Below are 22,799 nucleotides of genomic sequence, written 5' to 3' on the forward strand. Positions count from 1 at the left end.
TCTCTTTGGGTTGAGCAAGTCGGTGCGAGCGAGTGGATGCGATTGAATTTACATGCTCAGAAGACGGTATGACTCGCATGCGAACCAGTCTCACGTGAACTGGGCTCACCTGGGTAACCCAGGTGCCATCGGACTTTGAACGTCGTTGTCAAGTTAAAAGCGGGCCCGTCAACCCACCCAAAACAGATCGAAGCAATCGTTTATAAAGGGGCGTTTGACGATAGAGGACATCAATCAAACTTTGAAACCATCGTTTGCAAAAGAAAGTTTATTCTCGACCTGATCGACGGCAACAAAGAGGCGGCTAACAATATATATTATTACAGAAGAGCAGGCTGGATGTTGATAGGAATTGGCAGAGCGTTGGCTCAGTTGGCTCCGGCTGTGTTGTCCCGCTCTTGGTTGCAGTGGCCCTGATATGCGATAGCTGATCCGTGACCAGTGTGCTTTTGAGCGAACTCAAGACAACATGATGGGACCCCGGCGCTAGTACGAGCAAGTGTTCGATATCGTCACATTTCCGATCTCAGCATAGTCATTTTTAGCCGTATATACGCATATATACACAACAAAGACCATAGACCACGGACTCAGTTGAGCGTAAATTAGAGGAATTCGAAAGGAAGCGTTGATACACTCATGAGAGGTCCGACGAACAGGACAAGTGGTATGAATTCAATGAACGACTGACCGTTCAATTCAGCTGTGTGTATATGGCACTGGCGACAGTATAAATGATAGCCAGGTGTTTTGTATATTAGAATTTGAATACACCATGAGCTCAAAGCTCTACGTACATAAGGAAAAAAACACGGCGTAAAAAAGGTTGATGCCATGAGGAGAGGAAGTTCTCCTACATGTATGCACGGGTGTCCAAGAGTTCGCAACTTGACGACATGGGCTGTAGGAGTGAGTTTAGGAGCCCGCGGAGAGTTATAAGCCTGGACTTGGCCGCAGGGCGCGTAGGGCCGCCCGTACTTATATGGGTCGCATGAGTTCTGTGTGTTCTCCCCCTGTACCTATCTATTTCCTGTTCTTTTGTATGTAAGTGGATATGCTCTAATGTAGCCTTGGTGTCCGACCGTGTGCTCGGGCCCGAGTAATAAATGGTATTAAAAAACACGGGTCGCATTTGTTATCGCCTTTCATACCTGTACCGTTTCGTGCGCTTACCTTGTGCACATACATTTCATTCCCGCCCACTATCCCTAAGATGATGCAGTTACTCACACACATATTGCTTCATCTCTACTCATCCACCACCCTCCATTCCTGTGGCCACGGATGGCTACCCGACCCTGGAGTCACACTCGCGTCTCGGTGCCCCAGTTCCCATCTGCACGCTCCGCGCCAGATTTCCCACCCGCTCTCATTCGGGACGACATCTCTGTATAGTACAGTATTCTATCAATCACTTATAATTTACACTTTACCTTTGGCGGGAGCGGCTACAAAACTCCCAAGGCCAAGTCGGTATTATGTTTTAAAAGTTTATCGACTCAAACTTAAAATTGCATAGTTGTGCGATTTCCTACGTTTAATCGGGTATGCTTTTGTCGTCTCTGTGAGGCATTTAATATAGCACAGCCTCTTGATACATTGTTCATCATCTACCAGTCGCTAATTCTATATTGGTCTTCCGGATATATTGCATAGTAATTCATAGTCAACTTTATCTTCACCAAAATTGCAAATTTAAGTGCAGAATGGGAAATAAGGACAGAGATTTCGTGCAACTTCTAGACAATCTATGGAAGGCACAAAGTAAAGCGAGCGTTTACATCTCGTAAACACGAAAAGGGTATTGTCGAAAGCTCTGGCTGTTTGGAATTCACAATACACTACAGAACAAAGAGAAAATAGAACGCACTGTGTTGATACACACCTTGGCACTGGGGCTGCCCTAAGTACCTCCGAGAACAAATAAAAGAAAGATGTCGGTTCATGAATCAAGTCAAAGTGATTGCAAAATGCAGACAAAGAAACGCGAATGGTCTCATGTACTTGGATTGCGCGCTTGTGTAGCCGGTTTGGCAGAGCTATGACCCTATGTGTATATACGGCACCCACCGCCCAAACTCCTTCTCCCCAACCTTCTCGCGCAGCCCCGCAACTGCTTCGTGTAGCGCCTTTCCTGCCTCTCCGTTTCCCACCTTTCCATCCTTCATCAGCCGCCCATATACCTTATCAGCCACAAACGGTGCGTCCTCGTCCACCACAGACCACATCGACGCAATCACGCTCGGATACCCTGCCATCAGCATCCCAGACGCAAGGTGGATCGCTTCGTCGGGTAGCTTCGCGTCACCTGTGGCGGTTTGACATGCGGACAGGAAGGCAGGACCCTTGTTTCTGAACGACCGCTGAGTGATGGCGGCCAGGTCGAGAGTGCCGTCATGCAGAAAGAACCCACTTTTTGTCGGATCATCGACATTCTGGTGTGCGTGGCAGGCAAGGTGCACCCAGTCGTACTGCTCCATTGCATCGAGCACGGCCACGGTCGTGGCTTGACTGTCTGTGAGTTCTGCGTACGCCAGTCTACTTTGTGCATGAGTCCGGAGATACTCGAGCTCCTTGACGGTGCCTTGCAATGGGCTACGACCTGGTGTAGCTGCTTGACCAATGGCAAGTACCTGAGGGGGGCGGTTGGCGACGGTGGGCGCAGAGGACAGCAGAGCAGTGAGAGTGGGAGTGTATGAGGATATGACGTAGTCAAACACTCGCGACCGTGGCTGGTCGTAGTCTCCGGCGGCATGTAAGGGCAGGAATGACAACACACCAGTGGGACACCATGTGACATGAGGGAGGTCGTTCGTGGGATCGTCCTACATAACGAGCTTTAGTATGTATGCGTGTTGTGTACTTTTCTGGACGCACCAGATATCCCAGGTGGTCAAGCACTGGTCTGACCAGGTCTTTCCAGAGACCGGCGAGCACAGCTCCAACATCTGGATCAGGCGGAGGGTTCATCAGATGGAACCCGCGCTCCCGCAGTCCCTTGATTCGCAGCATCCGTTCTATCTCAGAGCGAGCACGCTGTGCCTTAACCTCGGTGAAGTTAGGCAGAGCGAGATGACGGATATGAACCTGGCCAGGCAAGATCACAAGGGCGTCGCAGTCAGATTGATGGCAGTTGACGACGACCACAGGCCCGTACCGAGCAGCCCGGATCAGGTCATCGGCCTTTGCCGGCTGAAGAAAGAGCTCAAGCCCGGATAGGCTGCGTGCTTGAGCCAGCAAGTCGCTGTACTCCCTTGCTAACCGATGGCGATGTTCCGGAAGGAATACAGTGGAGTCGGGAGACGGGAGGCCAGAGCTTGCATGATGGAGTTGCTGTGCAACTGACTGGAGGCGACTGGCAAGAAGTGGGTCGGATGGTGTAAGGCTGCCTACAGGAGACCGCAGCATGAGGGTCTGGCTCCAGACGATACAGCGTGCATGCTCGAGCCACTCGAGTGCCAGACTGTGCTCAGACGAACGAATAGCAGCAGAGGCAGCTCGTACGGCGACACTGTCGGCCGATGAGAGGTCATGGTATCGCTGAGCGGTAGTGGCGCCGAGCCAGATGAAGTGGGGAAGAAGGCTGATGACTATGCGGAAAGCTTCGATTGGGTTGAGGTAGGTATGGTCGGATGCGAGCTTTGCCCAGCGAAAGGCGTTGTGGAACACGTCGCGGGGAGAAGCAGCGGATAAGTGAGACGCTTTGCGGAAAGAGTGGAGAGAGGCTGCTAGGTGGGATGGATGAGCGTTAAGCTGATACTGGTGATGACAGGATGTAGCCCAGTCAAAATGCCGGGTGGGCAGGTCGGGATGATCGTGAGGAGTGAGGGCGAGTGCACGGGAATAGCATTGGACGGATTGCTCGAGGTCTGCTAGTTCTCCCATGAGTTGATATCGATCGGTGTGAGACCCTCCTAGAGCAGCATGCCGGCGTGGCAGGTCAGGATGGCCGTCGGGAGTGAGGGCGAGTGCACGAGACTTGTACTCGATCGACTTTTCGAGGTCGGCTGGATCTCCCATGCGTCGATATCGATCGCTGTATGATACTCCTAGAGCAGCATACCAGCGTGGCAGGTCAGGATGACCGTCAGGAGTGAGGGCGAGTGCACGAGAGTCGCATTCGATCGACTTCTCGAGGTCGGCTAGCTCTCCCATGCGTCGATATCGATCGCTGTATGATCCCCCGAGAGCAGCATGCCGGCGTGGCAGGTCAGGATGGCCGTCGGGAGTGAGGGCGAGTGCACGAGACTTGTACTCGATAGACTTCTCGAGGTCGGCTGGATCTCCCATGCGTCGATATAGATGGGTGTATGACGCTCCTAGAGCAGCATGCCGGCGTGGCAGGTCAGGATGGCCGTCGGGAGTGAGATCGAGCGCACGAGACTTGTACTCGATGGATTTCTCGAGGTCGGCTGGATCTCCCATGCGTCGATATCGATGGGTGTATGCCACTCCTAGAGCAGAATTTCGGCGCGGCAGGTGAGGATGGCCGTCGGGGGTGAGGGCAAGTGCGCGGGATGAGTACTCGATCGATTTCCCTAGGTCTTCCACTCGCCCTATGCGTGTATAGCACATCCCATAGGATATCCCCATATTGCCCAGCAGTACTGACAGTTCTGGATCGTTCTCCGAAACTAGTTCAAGCGCACGGACACCGCATTCCATTGACTTGTTTATGTCGTCCAAGTTCCCAAGTCGCCGATACCGTTCGTCGTAGTACACTCCAAGCCAGCTAATTCGCGACGACATGCTTGGATGTCCACTGGGTGTCAAATCTAGGGCGCGAGCCCCATATTCGATTGCCTTGTCTATATCGTCTAGGTTTCCGAACCGTCGAAACCGAGCGAGGCAGGATTCTGCCTGTTCGTGTAGGTCTTCATGATCTGCTCCGCCTTTCATGAGCAAATAGGTGAAGCGTATCATACCAGTTCTGACACTCGCCTGGGCTATCCATCTGAGGATCGGTACCTTAGTGCTCCTTTACTCACTAGCTGTCAGGTCTGTTGTCGTTCACTAGGCTATGTACTTATCTGCACCCGAGGTGTGCAGTCCTTCAGCTAAAGTACAAGACTGATGGGGATAGCAAAGTTCTACTCACTTGGTAGTCTCAGACGTCTTGCTCGTTGTTCTGCTAAAAGCCCTTGGGTCGCTTTCTCTCAATATTCCGCTTACTGGGTGAATGACTCAGCGCCATGCGCATCTACAACTACTAGCGGTCGGATTGGATGTGCTAACCTTATGGTCTATTCTTAGTGGTCGACACTTGCTGCCGTTTCGAGAAGATGTAGTGGCTCGAACTATTGTTTAGGCGGGGTTGAGTTGGGTGGGTGCGGCAACGGCGGTGCTTGCCGAGCCCATACGAGTCGTGTAGCCATTTTGTCTGTTCCTCGTGGGTCCTCTGCTTGCTCTTTAGCACAGCACCATGTCTGTCGGTGACAGGTAGATATTCGGTGCTCGTATTCTGTGTCCATGCATTACAAGCAGTGCTGAGACCCCTTGGGCTGTGCAAAGATTTGATGCTAGCGGCGCTCGCGCTTGTCATCACGTGGATCCTGCTCTTGGATTTTTTACTTGTTTCTCAAGGCGTTTCCTTTTAAAGATCAACCCAACCTGCGCTCATTAACTGCCAGAGGCCTTCATTTGTTCATGTTAATCAACTATGTTGTCTTTGATTCATGAGCCCCAGAATGGCCAGAACACACCCTGAGCTATAGAAGACAATCTCATGGCAAACACACGGCGTATGGCCGCTTTTACCAACAAATTGGCGCTCCCGGTAGAACAGCACTATCAGACTTGACTTGGTCTGAGCATGCGGCAATAGCTAATTTGCTCCGCTCTAATTGGGTAGCATATGCAAACACTAGAGCACTAGTACGCAAGGGTGTTTTACAACCCACCTTATGACAAGAACAAAGCAGCAAACTCTCACTTCCCTCTTGACGCCACTGCAATCTTTTCTTTGACAGTTTACCTAGCTACGTGCTGAATATTGTGAGTTTGGTCAACAGATTTTCTAGAAACATGTACCAAATGATGTGCGTGTGGTACAGAGTCAACTTGGTGAGACATAGGAGTCCCAGAACACAAGATTGGAACAAGATTCAGATTCTCTACAGCTGCTTTGCACAGCAACTGCCTTGCAGGACACATGCCCACTATTGCCCACCGCTTCTCTTCAGGCAAAGGCATGTCTTGTGATTTTGGTAATTTTTTTTTGATCAACCAATGAGATGTGCAAGGATTGGAACTTGTTGAACATAACACTTAGTTGCTTGTCCCAGCAACTATGCGTCAACAATGTCCTGCACAATTGTTCTCTCACTTTTAGACTACCAACTGTTTCTCCCTGTCTATTGTCCCTTACCTTCTCATTTGCATGTACTCATGGATTCTATCTTTGAATTTTCTCTGTATACGCAGTATATAAACAATAGATTCAGACTGCTCAAACCTCAGTGAATTTTTTCCTTGTTCATTTACTTATCAATCATCACCTTTGAAGCTCAGTTTTGCTTTATATACACTGCATTTATCTACATTTGAGCTGTCTGTTTTACTTGGTTCAACAGAACTTGTTTCCAAAACTCCAAACTGCGTATGCTTTATACTGGTGCCTGTCATCTGCTATCCATTGCTTCAGGAAAATACTGCCTGCTCAACCTTCCTATCAATGCAATTGCGGACTAACATGCTAGTAGGTCCCTGGAGCAACTGTTGAAGCAGCAATAGCAGGGTGGCTATGTATGTGTACAATGCACCAACTATAATGCTGACAATTGTGACAGGAGTTAAGTTGACAAACCGCTATTTATGTATATTGATACTGGGCACAGGCTGGTCTATCATGATATGTCTGACATTTTGTTGTATTTTCACAAGTGGGATAAATCAGCAAAATTTGTTATTTGCTAGTCAATCCATAAGCTCTTGGAGAAACTATTCAAGTGAACCCAAGAGGGGGAAATGATTGATTGTTGAACACCAAGGCCGGAGCTATCATTTGCTATTATACTACAAGAGTCAAGGCAAGTCAGTTGAGTCAGCTTCAGAGAGATGTCATCTACAACAAACAAATTGTGTGCACCAGGAATTTGGTTCCTGGCCTGGTCAAGACCAAATGGCAAATACGCCAATACTGTCATGACCCAAGAGGCATGGACACAGATACCCTAATATTCTATTATCATTTTATCTAAATTTTACAAATTATATGGACCAGGGGATGTTCCCAACATGACCACAGGCCATGCAGGACTCCCCTGGCAGAGCAATCAACATGGAATGTGAATGGTCCCTTTGTTTAGCCTGTTAGCTTTGTCCTCTGGTTACTTAGTTACCATATGTCCTTAATTGCATTGTTCTATTGTTCTCTTAGTTACCCATACCTTTGTAGTATGTATTCCATTGTTCTCCTTTGTACTTTACAGCTCCCTTGTTCTGTATGATGTATAATGAAGGGAGAGTTCTGGCATTCTGTTGTAGACACACTCCATACCAGGGAATTTATTCCCATTTTCTTGAATTTAAACAAAGTTGAACGGACAACATTTTTGATCACATGACATTGGCGCTTATATCATACACTAAGCGCCAAGCCACATCCCCATCTGCGCTTACTCAGCACACATAGCCACCTCCACCTATGACGTCATCATGACACGTCAGTGACACATATGCATGAGTAAGACCAACTGCGGAGCGGGGTTCTTATTTGATACAATATTGCACATCATGTATTTGTAATTAGTCCACCCTTGTAATATATAAGGAGGCCAACCAACCATGGTAACACCCAGGTCAATTACCTCTTGTTGCATCCCTACATTGTACAAGGCCTTAGGCCAGTAACTACTTAGTCTCCACCACCTGTACTTGTTGCCTTAAGCGGCTTTCTCATTGCAGTTACTTAGCTTGCCACCGCCCTTACGGCCTTGGCCATTGTACTTAGATAGTTAGTTATTGTAGGTAGTACTTCCGCCGCCTTACGTGGTATACTTAGTTACTTACGGCTGCAAGCGCCCGCTGCCTTGATGCCCCTTAAGGACATCTAGGACACTAGGTAATTGACCTTAAGTTGGTTGCAAACCGTGCCCACAAAGCACACTCTACTCAGATCCAACAAACAAGAAGGTCCCCTGTACTAGCACAAGGGAAATCAGGTGATTGGACTTGCCTTTTGCTGTTAATAATCAAACCAGCGTTGGTCCCACCTAGTACCAAATTGCTACAAGGCAGACGGATTCTAATTGTCTGCATACCACTGGTCACTGCACCCTTTGTCAGCGGAACTAGTCAGCAGATCCACCCGCTTGCAGAAAACCCGTTCCACATCATGCCTGCACTGTTACACCCTCAAGAATTATACCATTGGATTCGCCTATTTTTTCTATTATTTTTAGTATTTTTTACGGACTCTTTATCTTTACTTTTTCGATCACGTGATCTCGGCGCTTATTATGCCGAGATGCCGCGCCGAGATGCCGTGCCAAGGGCGCTTAGAAGTAATCCACGCTTCTGCGCAGCCCGCAGCATGCTTCCCATTTGTCTTTTGTACTTCTTTCTCTCACGCGCACAGACCATGTAGATAGTGCGCTTTGTCTATATACAGCAGGGAAATCAACTGGGAACACCAAGTCGATTTTACCTTGTCTCATACCATTGAGGAGGATCATCCCCAGCCAGCTAAGTAGCCGGCCCTTAGTAGTTCAGAAGCTCACCCTTTATTGCGCTCACCACACCTCCAGGGCTAAGCCCCCCTTGCCAGTAGTTTAGTCAAGTAGACAGTTACCTTACGTAACCTTAGTATAGCCTTAGATAGTAGTTGTATAGCCTTGTTTGTAGTAGTACGGCCCCAAGCGCCCAACCCACTAGCGTGTGACCAACCTTACAGTTGGGTCACAACATTGTAAAATCAACTTTCTGTAGGCTTTGATTGACACCAAGAGGACCTCCAGTACTAGCACGAGGGAAATCACGTGAACGGACTCGCCTTTTGCTATTAATAATCAAACTAGCGTTGGTCCCATGTAGTACCAAATTGCTATAAGGCTGACAGGCTCTGATTGCCCGCATACCACGAGTTTTGCCAGAACTCTGCAAGTAGCGCTCCTAGACAGCTGAAACACCCGCTTGCAAAAAACCCGCACATATCACAATTGCCAGATCTGCTGATTTGCTGTAGGGATTGTTCAACGCTAGGTGCTTGACGCAAGGAGTTAGCAAATAACATCTTGCGCAAAAACCGCTCATAAGTCCTGTATCAGGCACCCATTCCCCCCACGCCGTTTCATTATTCCATCCACACGCTCTGGCGTCCCTCACCCCTACTCCCGTCCTTCTAGTCGCTCCTCCCGTCGTTCTGTTCCAGCCCACTCCCAACCACCCTCTTGCAGCACATCTCCCGCTCCGCAAGACCTGCCCAGAATGAAACTGGAGCCGACCACTGCCGCTCTCCTTGAGGCTATCCTTGCCCTCACAAACCAAGTTGGGTCCTTGCAAGCCCAAATTTCATCTCAAGGCCAACAGCTTGCGGAGCTTAAAGCCATATGCAAGGAATCTGCCAACCTCCTTGGCAACAAGGACCAAGGGAAACAAACCCAGCCTGGCCCATCGACTGGGCCTACCACCCCTCCAACCCACACAGGAGGGGAAACCAACACTCCAGGTACGGTTAGGCCTGGACTCAAGGCCCCATTTAGGCCATCAAGAGGCACAGGGTTTGACTCTGAGGAAGAAGAGGAGCCAAGAAGAACCCCCAAGAAGGAGCCTATGGGAACGCCTAAACGCTCCCTCAGCTCCCTCACCCCCTTTGATTCCGGGTCCTCAGTAAAACGGCCCAAAATGGAATTACCCAATCCCTACAAGGGGGACACTAGGGGAAGGAAGGCCACTCAATGGCTTGATTGGATGATGCTCTGGGTTGCCCTTCATAGGGACCAATTTGACAAAGAAGAGCAGATGGTTGTGTGGATACTATACCACATGACAGACAAGGCAGCCGATTGGGCACTTCCCCTCATAGGGGCAATCATCAAGGGCAAGGGTAACCCGCCAACCACCATCCCGGCCTTAACGGCCAAATTCAAAGAAGCCTTTGCAGATCCAGACGCAAAGCGGGCGGCCGCCAGGAAAATTGCTGCGCTTACTCAGACCACCACCACGTCTGAGTACGTCACCAAGTTCCGCAATCTTATGGCAGAACTTGACTGGAATGAAGAGGCGTACATTGCCCAATTCACACGCAGCCTTCACTGGAAGGTTAAAGAACTCCTGTCCACCAATGACAATATCCCCAACAAACTGGAGGCTATATTTGCCGCCTCCATCAAGATTGACAACACCTGTTGGGAGAACAAGGAGAACCGGCCAAAAAAGGCACCCACTAAGTCCCTGGTCACAGCGGCCTCCACCTCCACCACTACCACTCAACGGGTCCGCCTATCGGAAGACCCTAATTACGTTACCCCAGAGGAAAGGGACCGTCGCCGCGCGTCAGGCCTTTGTGTCAAGTGCAGTCAAAAAGGGCATGGCATCAAACAGTGCCCTAACGGCTGGAAAGCAACTATCAAAGAGGTTGCCAAGATAGCTGAGGAGGAATTGGGAAAAGAATAAAGTCAAGGACTGCTGCCAAGCCCCCAACCAAAATGGACAATTTAGATAGTGTTGAATTTGTATCTCTTGCTCTAGATTCAAATAAGAAACCCTTGTTATTTATTGATCTATACGTCCAAAAATTCCTGGCAGAACCCCTCAAAACCCTCATTGACTCAGGAGCCACTTTGAACTTTATCTCCCCTTTGATTGTGGAAAAATATAAAATTCCAAAAACCCAACTCAAAAATCCACAAGTTGTGAGAATGTTAGATGGTACTATCTCTCAGACTGGTTGCATTTGGCACCAGGTTCACCTCACCGTCTTGGCCAATGGCCACACCCACTCCATCCCATTTCTTGTTTGCCCCATTGGCAACACCCCGGCAATTCTAGGCATGACATGGTTAACGGCAGAGGCTCCTCTTATTGATTGGCAACAGGGACTAGTCACATTCCCTGAACAAGTTCAAATTGCCTCCGAGGAAGAAGCAGACTCAGACCCTTTAGCAGACCTACCCCCTCAGTACCATGAGTTTGCTAAGGTTTTTGGCAAAGAAGAATTTAAGGTCCTCCCTCCACATAGGGAGTATGACATCTCTATAGACCTTGTCCCGGATGCCAAACTGTCTCCTGGCCCCATATACGGCATGACCAATGCAGAATCAAAGGCGCTAAAACAACATATTGATGAGGAATTAGCAACGGGCAAGATCCGCCCTAGTACTTCCTCAGCAGGCGCCCCGGTCATGTTTGTAAAAAAGGCTGATGGATCTCTCTGGCTAGTTGTTGATTACAGGAAGTTGAATGACGTAACCCACAAAAATGTCTACCCCCTTCCAAGACAGGACAACCTCATGGCCAAATTACGGCACGCCAAAATTTTCACAAAGCTTGACTTGCGCTGGGGTTACAATAACGTGCAAATTAAAGAAGGTGATGAATGGAAAACGGCTTTCAGAACCAAGTATGGGTTATTTGAATACTTAGTAATGCCCTTTGGCCTCACCAACGCCCCAGCCGCTTTCCAACACTTTATGAACAACTTGTTCCGCAACCTTATTGACGTCACTGTTGTCATCTACCTGGACAATATCCTGATCTTCTCCAAGAATCCCAAGGACCACCCAACCCATGTCAGAGAGGTCCTAGCCTGGCTAATGAAGAACCAACTGTTTTGTAAACTATCCAAGTGCCACTTCCACGTCACCACAGTGGATTACTTAGGTATTGTTATTTCACCAGCAGGTTTCTCCATGGATCAGAAGAAAATTGAGGCTGTCACCACCTGGCCCATGCCCAGAACTGTCAAACAGGTCCAAGCCTTCCTAGGTTTTGTTAATTACCTCCGCCGTTTCATTCCTAATTTCAGTTCTGTTGCACGCCCTTTGCACAACCTTACAAGGAAAGAAAACCCCTGGACATGGGGTACCCTAGAAGAAGCAGCATTCCAGGAATTGAAATCCCTTGTCACCCAGTCACTGGTCTTGGTACACTCCAATCCTGAACTTCCTTACTACCTGGAAACAGATGCATCCGGAGTAGCTATGGGAGCAATTCTTAGCCAAAGAGGGGAAGACAACCGCTTACACCCGGTGGCCTACATGTCAAAATCTTTTTCCGGCGCCAAAGCTAATTATGACACTCACAATAAGGAGCTCCTGGCCATAATCAAGGCATTAGAAGAATGGCGGATCTTCCTAGAAGCAACGGACAGACCAATCCAGGTTTTCACAGACCATAGGAACCTGGAATATTGGATGCAGGCACGGACGTTTAACAGAAGGCACGCGCGTTGGCAAATCTTCCTGAGCAACTTCAACTTTGAGATACATTATTGCCCAGGAAAACAGTCAGGCAAACCAGACGCCCTATCCAGGAGATCAGATTATGTTGACAACCCCCCAGAACCAGAAGTCATGCTCCCAGCAGAGGTCTTTGCCAATACCTTGGAAGAAGAAATGGAAGTCATCTCAGAAGTTTGGAATAAACTAAGAGAGGACCCTTCCTTGGAACCCATTATCCAATTCCTAACCAAGGATGCAGAGAGCGCCCCGCCCTCAATCAGGAAAGCGTATAAGGACTACGATTGGGAAGAAGATCTCCTGTGGTACCAAGGAAAATTAGTCATCCCAGATGCGGAGAACTTGAAGAAACGACTACTACGGGAATTTCATGACTCCCCGCTAGCAGGCCACCCTGGCCAACAAAGAACCTTAGAGCTATTGAGCTGCAACTACTGGTGGCCAGGAATGAAGTCATCCGCTAAGGAATGGGTAGAATGTTGCCCCACCTGCCAAGCCAATCAACGCGCTCACAATCCAGTGATAGCTTTGAAGCCCTTAGAGGTTCCCCCCTTTCCGTTCCATACCATCTCCTATGATTTTATCACGGGTTTCCCCAAGTCAGAAGGATATTGTCAGAGTCTGACTAATGAAGAATGGGATAGATGCCTAAAGAGGCAGTGCTGGCTTTGGGGATAAGCAGAAGACTGCAACCAACACTTTAGATAGAGAGATTACTTGCCAAATATGGCACAAGACCCCTTAGAATAGAGCAGGAGAGTGGGGAGGGTAGTCAGTAGATTGACAGGAGGTCAAGTTCTGGTCTGAATGCCAGAACTCTCCCTTCATTATATACATCATACAGAACAAGGGAACTGTAAAGTACAAAGGAGAACAATGGAAGACATACTACAAAGGTATGGGTAACTAAGAGAACAATAGAAGACATACTACAAAGGTATGGGTAACTAAGAGAACAATAGAACAATGCAACTAAGGACATATGGTAACTAAGTAACCAGAGGACAAAGCTAACAGGCTAAACAAAGGGACCATTCACATTCCATGTTGATTGCTCTGCCAGGGGAGTCCTGCATGGCCTGTGGTCATGTTGGGAACATCCCCTGGTCCATATAATTCGTAAAATTTAGATAAAATGATAATAGAATATTAGGGTATCTGTGTCCATGCCTCTTGGGTCATGACACTTCCCCCCCTTCAAGGCCCAGGTGCATCTGGGTGTAGCTGGTGGAATTTGGCAACCTGTTTTGGTGCATTGGCCAAGTGACTTTTGGGTTCCCAGGTGTTCTCTTCTGGTCCATACCCTTTCCACTTGACATAGTACCACAGGTTCCTTCCTTGCTTCCTGGAATCCAAGATCTTCTCCACCACATATTCTTCTTCTCCTGTTTGGGTAATTACAGGAGGCAAAGGTTTGGGTTTGCGCTGGAATTCATCAAAGGGTTCCTTGTGGAGTAGAGCTGTGTGGAATACTGGATGGATCTTCATAGATTTTGGAAGTTCCAACTTGTAGCTCTCTTTGCCAATCTTCTCCAAGACTTTGTATGGTCCCAACCTCTTGTGCTCAAGTTTGTGGGAAGGCCTTGAAGTTTTGATATTGCTGCTGTCTAAGAAGACCCTATCACCAGGTTCAAGCTTGATTGCTGCCTTGTGCTTGTTATTATAGTAGAAGGCTTGCTTGTTCTGGGCCATGGTTAATGCAGCTTTGGCTTCCTCCAGGTTTCTCTTCAAGAACTCAGCCAGTTCATCTGCTTGAGGGACTTGGGTAACAGTAATATCCCCAACAGTGAAATCTGGATTGTACCCATAACAGAGGTAAAAAGGAGAGTGTTTGGACCCAGCATGAACCCCATTGTTATATGCAAATTCTGCCAAGGGAAGGAGAGCAACCCAGTCATCTTGCCTATGGCTAAGATAGTGCCTTAGGAAGATTTCAACAAACTGGTTTAACCTCTCACTTTGCCCATCCACTTGGGGTCTGTAGGCTGTTGAGAAGTGTGGCTCTATCCCCAAACGCTTGTATACTTGGCGCAGGAATTTGGCATTGAATTGAGGCCCACAATCTGAGATGGTTTTTCTGGGCAGCCCATGGAGTTTCCATATGAAGTTTACAAAGAGATTTGCAACATCAACAGCAGTGGCTTTAGAGGTGGTAGGAATGAAATGGACCATCTTGGATAGTCTATCCACCACTGTGAGTATTGCATCATATCCCTCTGAAATAGGAAGGCCAACAATCAGGTCATATGTAATTTCCTCCCAAGGCTTTCTGGGTAGATCAATAGGTTGGAGTAACCCCATCTTTGCCTGGTTGGAATGTTTACTTCTAATGCATGAGTCACATGCCTGAATGTATTTGGCCACAGATTGCTTCATCCCAGACCAATAATAATGGCGAGACAGCAACTCCATGGTTCTCCACTGTCCTGGATGGCCTGTGGAAGGATTATCATGCCTGCTTTCAAGGACAAGGCGCCTGATTTCTGGTTCATTGGGTACATAAATGCACTGGTGGTAGTAGAGCAACCCATTATCCAGAGACCAGCCTTTAACAGGAATGTTTTCCTCCAAGGACTTCAGGATTTTGGCAACAGTTTTGTCATCAGGCAGTGCATCTCTGATAAGGTCATTGAGGTCACTGTCTGTGAGAATTGAAGATATAAAAAGCTCTGGTGCAATAAGTGCAGGGGCTTCACCCCCCCCTTTAGCCTCCCCTTTCAGGTCTTCTCTCCTGGAAAGGATATCAGCTTTTTTGTTTTGGGAGCCAGGCCTGTAAACAATTCTGTAGTTATAGTCTGCCAAAAATCCCATCCATCTAGCCTGACGCCTGTTAAGTTCCCTCTTTGTTTGGAAATATTCCAGGTTTTTGTGATCTGTGAGGACTTTGACAGGGATTTCAGAGCCTTCCAAAAGGTGTCTCCATTCCTTCAATGCTCTAATCACTGCAAGCAACTCTTTGTCATAGATGTCATAGTTGCATTCTGCAGGTGATAGGCTCTTTGAAAGGAAGGCCACAGGATGGAGTTTGTCATCTCCACCTTTTTGGCTAAGGATTGCACCAGTTGCATAATCTGATGCATCACACTCAAGGAAGAACTCTTTTGAAACATCAGGCTGAATGAGGACAGGGGATTCAATCAGAGCTCTTTTTAGGTTGTCAAAAGACTCCTGCTGTTCAGCACCCCACTTCCAAGGGTTCTCCTTGCGCAACAGTTGGTAGAGTGGATATGCAAGCTTGGAGAAGTTCATAATGAACCGCCTGTAGAAGTTGACAAAACCTAAGAACTCTTGAACCCCTTTAACTGTCTGGGGTGTTGCCCAATCAACAGCTTTGGAAATTTTTTCAGGGTCTGCACATACCCCTTCCCCATTGGCTATGATTCCCAAGTAGTGTACTTGATCCTGGAAGAACCTGCATTTCTCAAGCTGACAGTACAACTTGTGCTTCTGTAGCCTTTTGAGAACTTCCCTGACATGGGTAACATGTTCTTCTCTGGATTTGGAGAAAATAAGGATATCATCCAAGTACACTATCACATAGACATCTAAGATGTCCCTCAGGATATCATTCATGAAATGCTGGAAGGTAGCTGGGGCATTGCACAGCCCAAAGGGCATAACCAGGTATTCAAAAAGGCCATATTTAGTCTTGAATGCTGTTTTCCATTCATCTCCTTCCTTAATTCTGACAAGGTTATATCCAGATTTAAGGTCCAGAGCAGTAAAGCACTTTGCACCCCTTAACTTCTCAATGAGATTGGAAATCAAAGGAAGGGGGTAAGAGTTCTTGACTGTGTTGGCATTCAGTGCACGATAGTCAATGCACATCCTCCTTTTGCCATTCTTTTTGGGAACAAAGATCACAGGAGAGCTGTAATGGGATTTTGAGGGCCTGATAAGGCCTTGGTCCAGCTGTTCCTTTAGGATCCTCTTGAGTTCCTCATCATCAGAAGGTCTAAGGGGATAGACAGGTCCTTTAACCTGTTTGGTTTGATCTTGGAGGACTATCTCCAAGTCATAGGAGCGATGAGGAGGCAACTCTGTCACCTTGTCCTCAGAAAATACCTCTGCATAGTCACAGAGTTCCTCTGGGATGCCTTCAAGTGAATGATTCACAGCACCTCCAGGGTCCCTAGGGATACTTTCAAGAGCCTCATAAGGAGCCTCAGCACCTCCTAGGTCTTCTGGTACACTTTCAAGGTGGTTGGCAGTCCCACCAGTGTTTCCCAGGATAATATGAGAAGAAGAAGAAAAACAAGTTGTACTACAGTATACAGAGTTAAACATTACACGCTTGGTAGTCCATTCTATAGTAGGGTTGTGTAACTTGAGCCAAGACATTCCTAAAACAATTGAGTGTCTACCTATGTCTGCTACATTACATTTCAGAACCTCTTTATGGCTACCTATAAAAAATTCAAAAGTACATTCAAACTCAACCAAACCAGAGCTGATATCACAACCATCAATGACCTTTAATGACCTAGGAATTGACTTCCTGACCAAGGGTATATGATATTGGTCAATAAGATTTTTATGGATGAAACAGGATGAAGCTCCTGAGTCAATCATAGCCCACCCATAGAATGGTTTCATCTGGGTGGTGCTTTTTTTGTTGGGGGCACTAATACTTGGAAATGCAGAATAGTAAATATTGAGTGGAGAGATGTTATTTACAGAAAATATTTCTAAATTGTCCAAGTTTTTAATTCCCTCTGAGACATGGTGCCTTTTCATGTTCAGAGGTCCCCATTTTCCGACTCATTCTCAGATAGATGGGCTTCATAGCCAGAGTATGTATTGGAAGGACATTGGCTAGCATAGTGTCCCTTTCCTCCACAGGTAGAGCATACAATAGGTTTTTTGCCCTTTCCTGCAGAGTCAAGATCCATAGGGCTTGGTCCAGAGTTGGAAGATTTTGGCTGGACTGGAGAGGGGTCTACAGGATGTGAGTCCTTTTTGAGACTTTTGAAGCTACTCTCAACCACAGTGCCATCATTCCACTTCACAGTAGGAATAGACATGCCCTTTGCATTTTTGCCAATTTTTGAAATGGTGCCTTTCCTTGCTTTTCCATCTGGTCCAATCATGTACACTTTATCCCCAACAGTGAGTTTATCCCTGGTCACATTGCCCAAGGCTCCTGTTGACAATGTAGTGCCACTTTTGGAACCAGAGGAGTTGGTCTGGCCCTTGTGTTGTGCCTGGAACTGTTCTAGGCGCTGGTCAATCTTCAGAGCTTTATCAGCAAGGTTCTCTAAGGAAACATTGCTGGCATTATGGTCATAGTCCTGAGCCATAAGCATCTCCTTGATTTTGAGAGACAGGCCATCATAGAAAAAGTCCCTTAGGGATATGTCATTATACCCTAGGTTCTGGGAGTAGGTTTGGAAGTCCTTGTAGTAATCTTGAACAGACTTGGTTTGCTTTAGGGTCTTGAATTTAGCCCTATAGTTCTCAGTCTTGTTCTGGACATTCCACCTTGCATTGAACTGCAACCAGAACCCATTGATACTGTGGAGCCAAGCCACTGGGTGATTATTGACAACATCCTCTTCTAAGTAGGGTTCAAGCCACTCATGAGCTTTACCCTCCAGGCAAGAGATAATAAAAGCTATCTGTTCCTCAACTGAGGCTTGGGGATATGAAACCCTCAGATAGTGAGAGACAGCCACCCTAAATGAAACTGCTTTGTCTTTGTTACTACCATCAAACTTCTCTGGTAGGTTAAGCTTGGGCCTCCTGGACCCAGAGCCTGAGCCTGAACCAGAACCTTGAGGGGCACCAGCCAGAGCAGAGATAATATTCTCCAGGGCTTTGACTTGCCCTTCCATCTGGGTGATGCCACCATCATGGTTTTGAAGAGAGTTGTTGGCAGTAGCAAGATCAGCAGTGTTATTATGGATCTGACCAATTGCTACCTGCAAATTATGATTAACAGCCATGATTAAGGTTTTCAAGGCTGTGAGGGTCTGAGACACCTCTGCAGGTAATGAAGGTGCAATGGAAACAGAATCAGGATCCACAGTAACAAAGAGATTTTGGCTGCTCATGATGAAAGTGGAAAAATAAAGAAGAAGAAGAAATATAAAAGGTAGAAAAGAGTAGAAAGGTTACAGGAGTTCTATACTACTGAAAGTGCTATACTACTAAAAACTATCCTAAAAATGTTCAAAAAACTATACTAAAAAATTCCTGCTCTAGGCGCTAAAACTTTGCTCCACACCTAGCCTTGGACAGCCCCTGCAACTAATCAACAGCTATGGACAAGCGTGATATAGAAGTGGGTGTTCTGCAAGCGGGTGTTTTGCTGACTAAGTTTGCAAGGCAGTAGGTGTCAGAGCCGACAACTACCACAGGGTAAAGCCCAACAAGCTATTGCCTAATATAGGACTTATCAGCAAGTGGGATCTAACAATGCTCTAAGGCAATTGCCAGATGAGGGGTTGGACAAGACCAATTGAGTAAGAGTGCACTATGCTATAAAGATAGCTGGGCAAAGGACCTTTGACAGTGACTGGTATGCTCTCAGGCAATACTCTTAATTGTATGTCTTAGGGTAGTAGGTGTTGGAAGGGATAAGAGGTCAAGTTCTGAGGCTTAAGGCTCTCAGAACCCTCCTTATATATTCAACAGAGAAGAGGAAGAGTAATTACATGTACAAACATCACAACAAAGATAAGGTCACATGACCAGAGATAAGAAAACGAGATCACATGACTAAAGGTCATGTGATGAGATTACATAATAAGCGCTCAGCGCTTAAATAGCATAAATATGCATATAACCATAAATCTTCATGAAAATAGCGCATATATTCACTATTTCTTCGACTTAGTGGTTTTTAAAGGTGGTCACGCCTCTAGGGCATGACACTTCCCCCCCGTTAAGGTCCAGCTGCCTCTGGATGTTCACGGTGAAACTTAGCCAATTTTTCAGGGGCATTGGCTAAGTGGGCCTTGGGCTCCCATGTGTTATCCTCTGGTCCATACCCTTTCCATTTAACCAAGTATTTGACTTGCCGACCCACTTTCTTGGAGTCTAGGATCCTTTCAACAGTATATTCCTCTTCTCCATCAGCTGTGACAACTGGGGGGAGTGGGACTGGATCACGGTTGTACTCGTCTACTGGCTTCTTGTGTAATAAGGCAATGTTGAAGACAGGATGGACTTTCATGGATTTAGGGAGATCCAGTTTATAGGAGTTCCTGCCAATTTTCTCCAAGACCTTATAGGGCCCCAATCGCTTATGTTCTAGCTTATGGGAAGGCCTTGAAGTTTTGATGTTGGCGCTACTCAAATAGACTTTATCACCAATTTCCAGCTTGGTTGCTTCCCTTCTGTTGAGATCATAGTATTGTGCGTTTTGTCTTGCAGCAATTTCTAAAGCAGCTTTAGCTTCAGCTTGGATCTCTTTTAGGAAGTCTGCTAGGTCATCGGCTTGAGGGACATGGCTTTCCTTGGTGTTCCCAACTGTAAAGTCTGGGTTATAACCATAGCACATGTAGAAGGGAGAGTGTTTGGAGCCTGAGTGCTTCCCATTGTTGTATGAAAATTCTGCAAGTGGTAATGATGCAACCCAGTCTGTTTGCCTATAGTTGATATAGTGGCGTAGGTAGATTTCCACAAACTGGTTTAAGCGTTCACTTTGTCCATCAACTTGGGGTCTGTATGCAGTGGAGAAGTGTGGTTCTATCCCCAGCCGCTTATAGACTTGTCTTAGGAACTTTGCATTGAACTGGGGGCCTTGGTCCGAGATGGTTTTCCTGGGTAACCCATGTAACTTCCATACAAAAGATACAAAGAGATTTGCAACATCAACCGCAGTTGCATCAGAGTGCGTTGGTATGAAATGGACCATTTTGGATAAGCGGTCCACTACGGTTAATATTGCATCATATCCTTCTGAGGTGGGAAGTCCTACAATCAAGTCATATGTTATTTCCTCCCAGGGCTTATTGGGTAAATCTATGTTTTGAAGGAGACCTTCAGGAGCCCGGTTGGAATGTTTACTACGTATGCATGAATCGCATGCTTGGACATATTTTGTTACAGACTGTTTCATCCCTGACCAATAGTAATCCCTTGAAAGGAGGTCTAGGGTTCTGAACTGTCCTGGGTGCCCAGTGGAAGGGTTATCATGCCTGCTTTCTAAGACGGCTTTCCTGATTTCTGGCTCATTGGGGACATAGATCCGATCATGATAGTAGAGTAGGCCATTATCAATCTTCCATCCTTTAACAGGTATATCCTCTTCCAAGGATTTAAGGATTTTGTGTACAGCTTTATCATCATGCAGAGCGTCCCTTATTAAATCATTAAGGTCACTATCTGTTTGAATGGCTGCAATAAAAGCTCTGGGCTTATGAGCACAGGGGTTTCACCCCCCCCTTTAACCGCAGACTTGTGGTCTTCACGGCGAGAGAGAATATCTGCTTTTCTATTCTGTGCACCCGGCCTATACACAATCCTATAGTTGTAATCTGCCAAAAATCCCATCCACCTTAACTGCCTTTGGTTCAGATCCCTTTTTGTCTGGAAGTACTCCAGATTTTTATGGTCTGTCAGTATTTTGACAGGGATTACTGTTCCTTCCAGCAGGTGACGCCATTCCTTTAAAGCCCTTACTACTGCTAGTAACTCTTTATCAAAGATATCATAGTTTCTTTCAGCAGGTGCTAGGGATTTTGATAGGAATGCAACCGGGTGTAATTTATCATCACTGCCCTTTTGATTAAGGACAGCGCCCGTTGCAAAGTCAGAGGCGTCACACTCAAGGAAAAACTCCTTGTATGGATCAGGTTGGATTAAAACAGGGGATTCAATTAGAGCCTGTTTGAGAGCTTTAAAAGACACTTCTTGGCGTTCACCCCACTCCCAAGGTATATTCTTTTGGAGTAATTGGTATAAGGGTTGTGCCAATTTTGAGAAGTTATGTATGAAGCGTCTATAGAAATTTATAAAGCCCAAAAACTCTTGAACCCCTTTGACAGAGCGCGGTGTTGCCCAATCAACCGCTTGAGTGATTTTCTTGGGATCTGCTTTTACTCCTTCACCATTGGCAATGACACCAAGGTAATCTACTTCCGACGCATAGAAATTACACTTCTCCAGGTTACAATAGCATGCATTGTCTTGCAGCCTTTTCAGTACCTCTTGGAGATGTTTTGTATGTAATTCCCTGCTTTCTGAGAATATTAGGATGTCGTCTAGATATACTACTACATAGACGTCCAGTATGTCTCTAAATATCTCATTCATGAAGTGTTGAAACGCAGCAGGAGCATTGCATAATCCAAAGGGCATGACTAGGTATTCAAACAGGCCATATTTGGTTTTAAACGCAGTCTTCCATTCATCACCTTCCTTTATCCGGACCAAGTTATATCCGGATTTCAGGTCAATGGTGGAAAAGTATTTTGCGCCCCTAAGTTTCTCAATGAGAGACTGTATTAGAGGTAGAGGGTACGCATTCTTGACTGTATTTGCATTTAGGGATCTATAATCCACAACCATACGCCTTTTCCCATTTTTCTTGTTGACAAAGTGAACTGGGGAACCATATTTGGACTTGGATGGGCGAATCAATCCTTTGTCCAATTGTTCTTTAAGGAGTTTTCTAAGTTCCTCATCATCAGATGCCTTCAAGGGGTATACCATAGCCTTAACAGGTTTATCAGGGTCGATTAAATCAATCCCTAAATCAAAAGGACGGTGCGGCGGCAGTTCCGTCACCTTCATGTCCTCAGAAAATACCTCCGCAAAATTGCGCAGTTCTACTGGGATACTTTCAAGTGGATAATCCACAGTACCTCCAGTTTCCCTAGGGATGCCTTCAAGAGGTTCAATTACCTCGACACCTCCTAAGTCTTCTGGTATGCCTTCAAGGTGGTTAGAAGTCCCACCGACATTTCCCAGGATAGAATTAGAAACAGAAAGACAAGTGTTGTTACAATATTGAGAATTGAAAGTGATACGCTTATTAGGCCAATCTATAGTAGGGTTGTGTAACTTGAGCCAGGACATTCCAAGGACTATGCTATGTTTACCTATATCAGCTACATTACATTTCAGAACCTCTTTATGACTACCTAATTCTAAAGTAAATATACATTCTGAATCTACCAAACCAGAACTAATGTCTCTTCCATCAATCACTTTAAGGCAACGTGGTACAGACTTTTTTGTAGTAGGTATACCATATTGTTTGATCAAGTCCTTGTGTATAAAGCAAGATGATGCACCTGAATCAATCATAGCCCATCCAAAGAAGGGCTTCATTTTCTTGGTAACCTTAGGGTTGGGAACTTGTTGAACGCGAGATGCTTGAAAATATATATTTAAAGGAGATATATTATTTACAGAAAAAATTTCCAAGCTATCTAAATGTCCATTGCTTCC

At 46.5% G+C, this 22,799-nt stretch overlaps 6 protein-coding genes across 6 annotated transcripts; 2 read left to right on the top strand and 4 right to left on the bottom strand.

Moving 5' to 3' along the window:
- Nucleotides 1–2,039: 2,039 nt before the first annotated feature.
- On the bottom strand, nt 2,040–4,899 carry RhiXN_07007 (CHAT domain protein; the record flags this gene model as incomplete). Its single annotated transcript, XM_043326823.1, has 2 exons — nt 2,040–2,825; nt 2,878–4,899. The coding sequence occupies 2 exons, from the start codon at nt 4,897–4,899 to the stop codon at nt 2,040–2,042; spliced, it is 2,808 nt and encodes a 935-aa protein (XP_043185295.1).
- A 4,527-nt stretch (nt 4,900–9,426) lies between these two features.
- Nucleotides 9,427–10,614, top strand: RhiXN_07008 (Retrotransposon-derived protein PEG10; the record flags this gene model as incomplete). Its single annotated transcript, XM_043326824.1, has 1 exon — nt 9,427–10,614. The coding sequence occupies one exon, from the start codon at nt 9,427–9,429 to the stop codon at nt 10,612–10,614; it is 1,188 nt and encodes a 395-aa protein (XP_043185296.1).
- Nucleotides 10,615–10,646: 32 nt separating this feature from the next.
- Nucleotides 10,647–13,076, top strand: RhiXN_07009 (Retrotransposable element Tf2 protein; the record flags this gene model as incomplete). Its single annotated transcript, XM_043326825.1, has 1 exon — nt 10,647–13,076. The coding sequence occupies one exon, from the start codon at nt 10,647–10,649 to the stop codon at nt 13,074–13,076; it is 2,430 nt and encodes an 809-aa protein (XP_043185297.1).
- A 519-nt stretch (nt 13,077–13,595) lies between these two features.
- On the bottom strand, nt 13,596–16,739 carry RhiXN_07010 (Transposon Tf2-7 polyprotein; the record flags this gene model as incomplete). Its single annotated transcript, XM_043326826.1, has 1 exon — nt 13,596–16,739. The coding sequence occupies one exon, from the start codon at nt 16,737–16,739 to the stop codon at nt 13,596–13,598; it is 3,144 nt and encodes a 1,047-aa protein (XP_043185298.1).
- Nucleotides 16,740–17,137: 398 nt separating this feature from the next.
- Nucleotides 17,138–18,451, bottom strand: RhiXN_07011 (Transposon Tf2-7 polyprotein; the record flags this gene model as incomplete). Its single annotated transcript, XM_043326827.1, has 1 exon — nt 17,138–18,451. One exon carries the CDS (start codon nt 18,449–18,451, stop codon nt 17,138–17,140), a length of 1,314 nt encoding a protein of 437 aa, XP_043185299.1.
- Nucleotides 18,452–19,284: 833 nt separating this feature from the next.
- Nucleotides 19,285–22,424, bottom strand: RhiXN_07012 (Transposon Tf2-7 polyprotein; the record flags this gene model as incomplete). Its single annotated transcript, XM_043326828.1, has 2 exons — nt 19,285–20,755; nt 20,803–22,424. The coding sequence occupies 2 exons, from the start codon at nt 22,422–22,424 to the stop codon at nt 19,285–19,287; spliced, it is 3,093 nt and encodes a 1,030-aa protein (XP_043185300.1).
- Between the last annotated feature and the right edge of the window lie 375 nt (nt 22,425–22,799).

The sequence above is a fragment of the Rhizoctonia solani genome, chromosome 13 (assembly GCF_016906535.1).
Source record: "Rhizoctonia solani chromosome 13, complete sequence".
NCBI classification, from domain to species: Eukaryota; Fungi; Basidiomycota; class Agaricomycetes; order Cantharellales; family Ceratobasidiaceae; genus Rhizoctonia; species Rhizoctonia solani.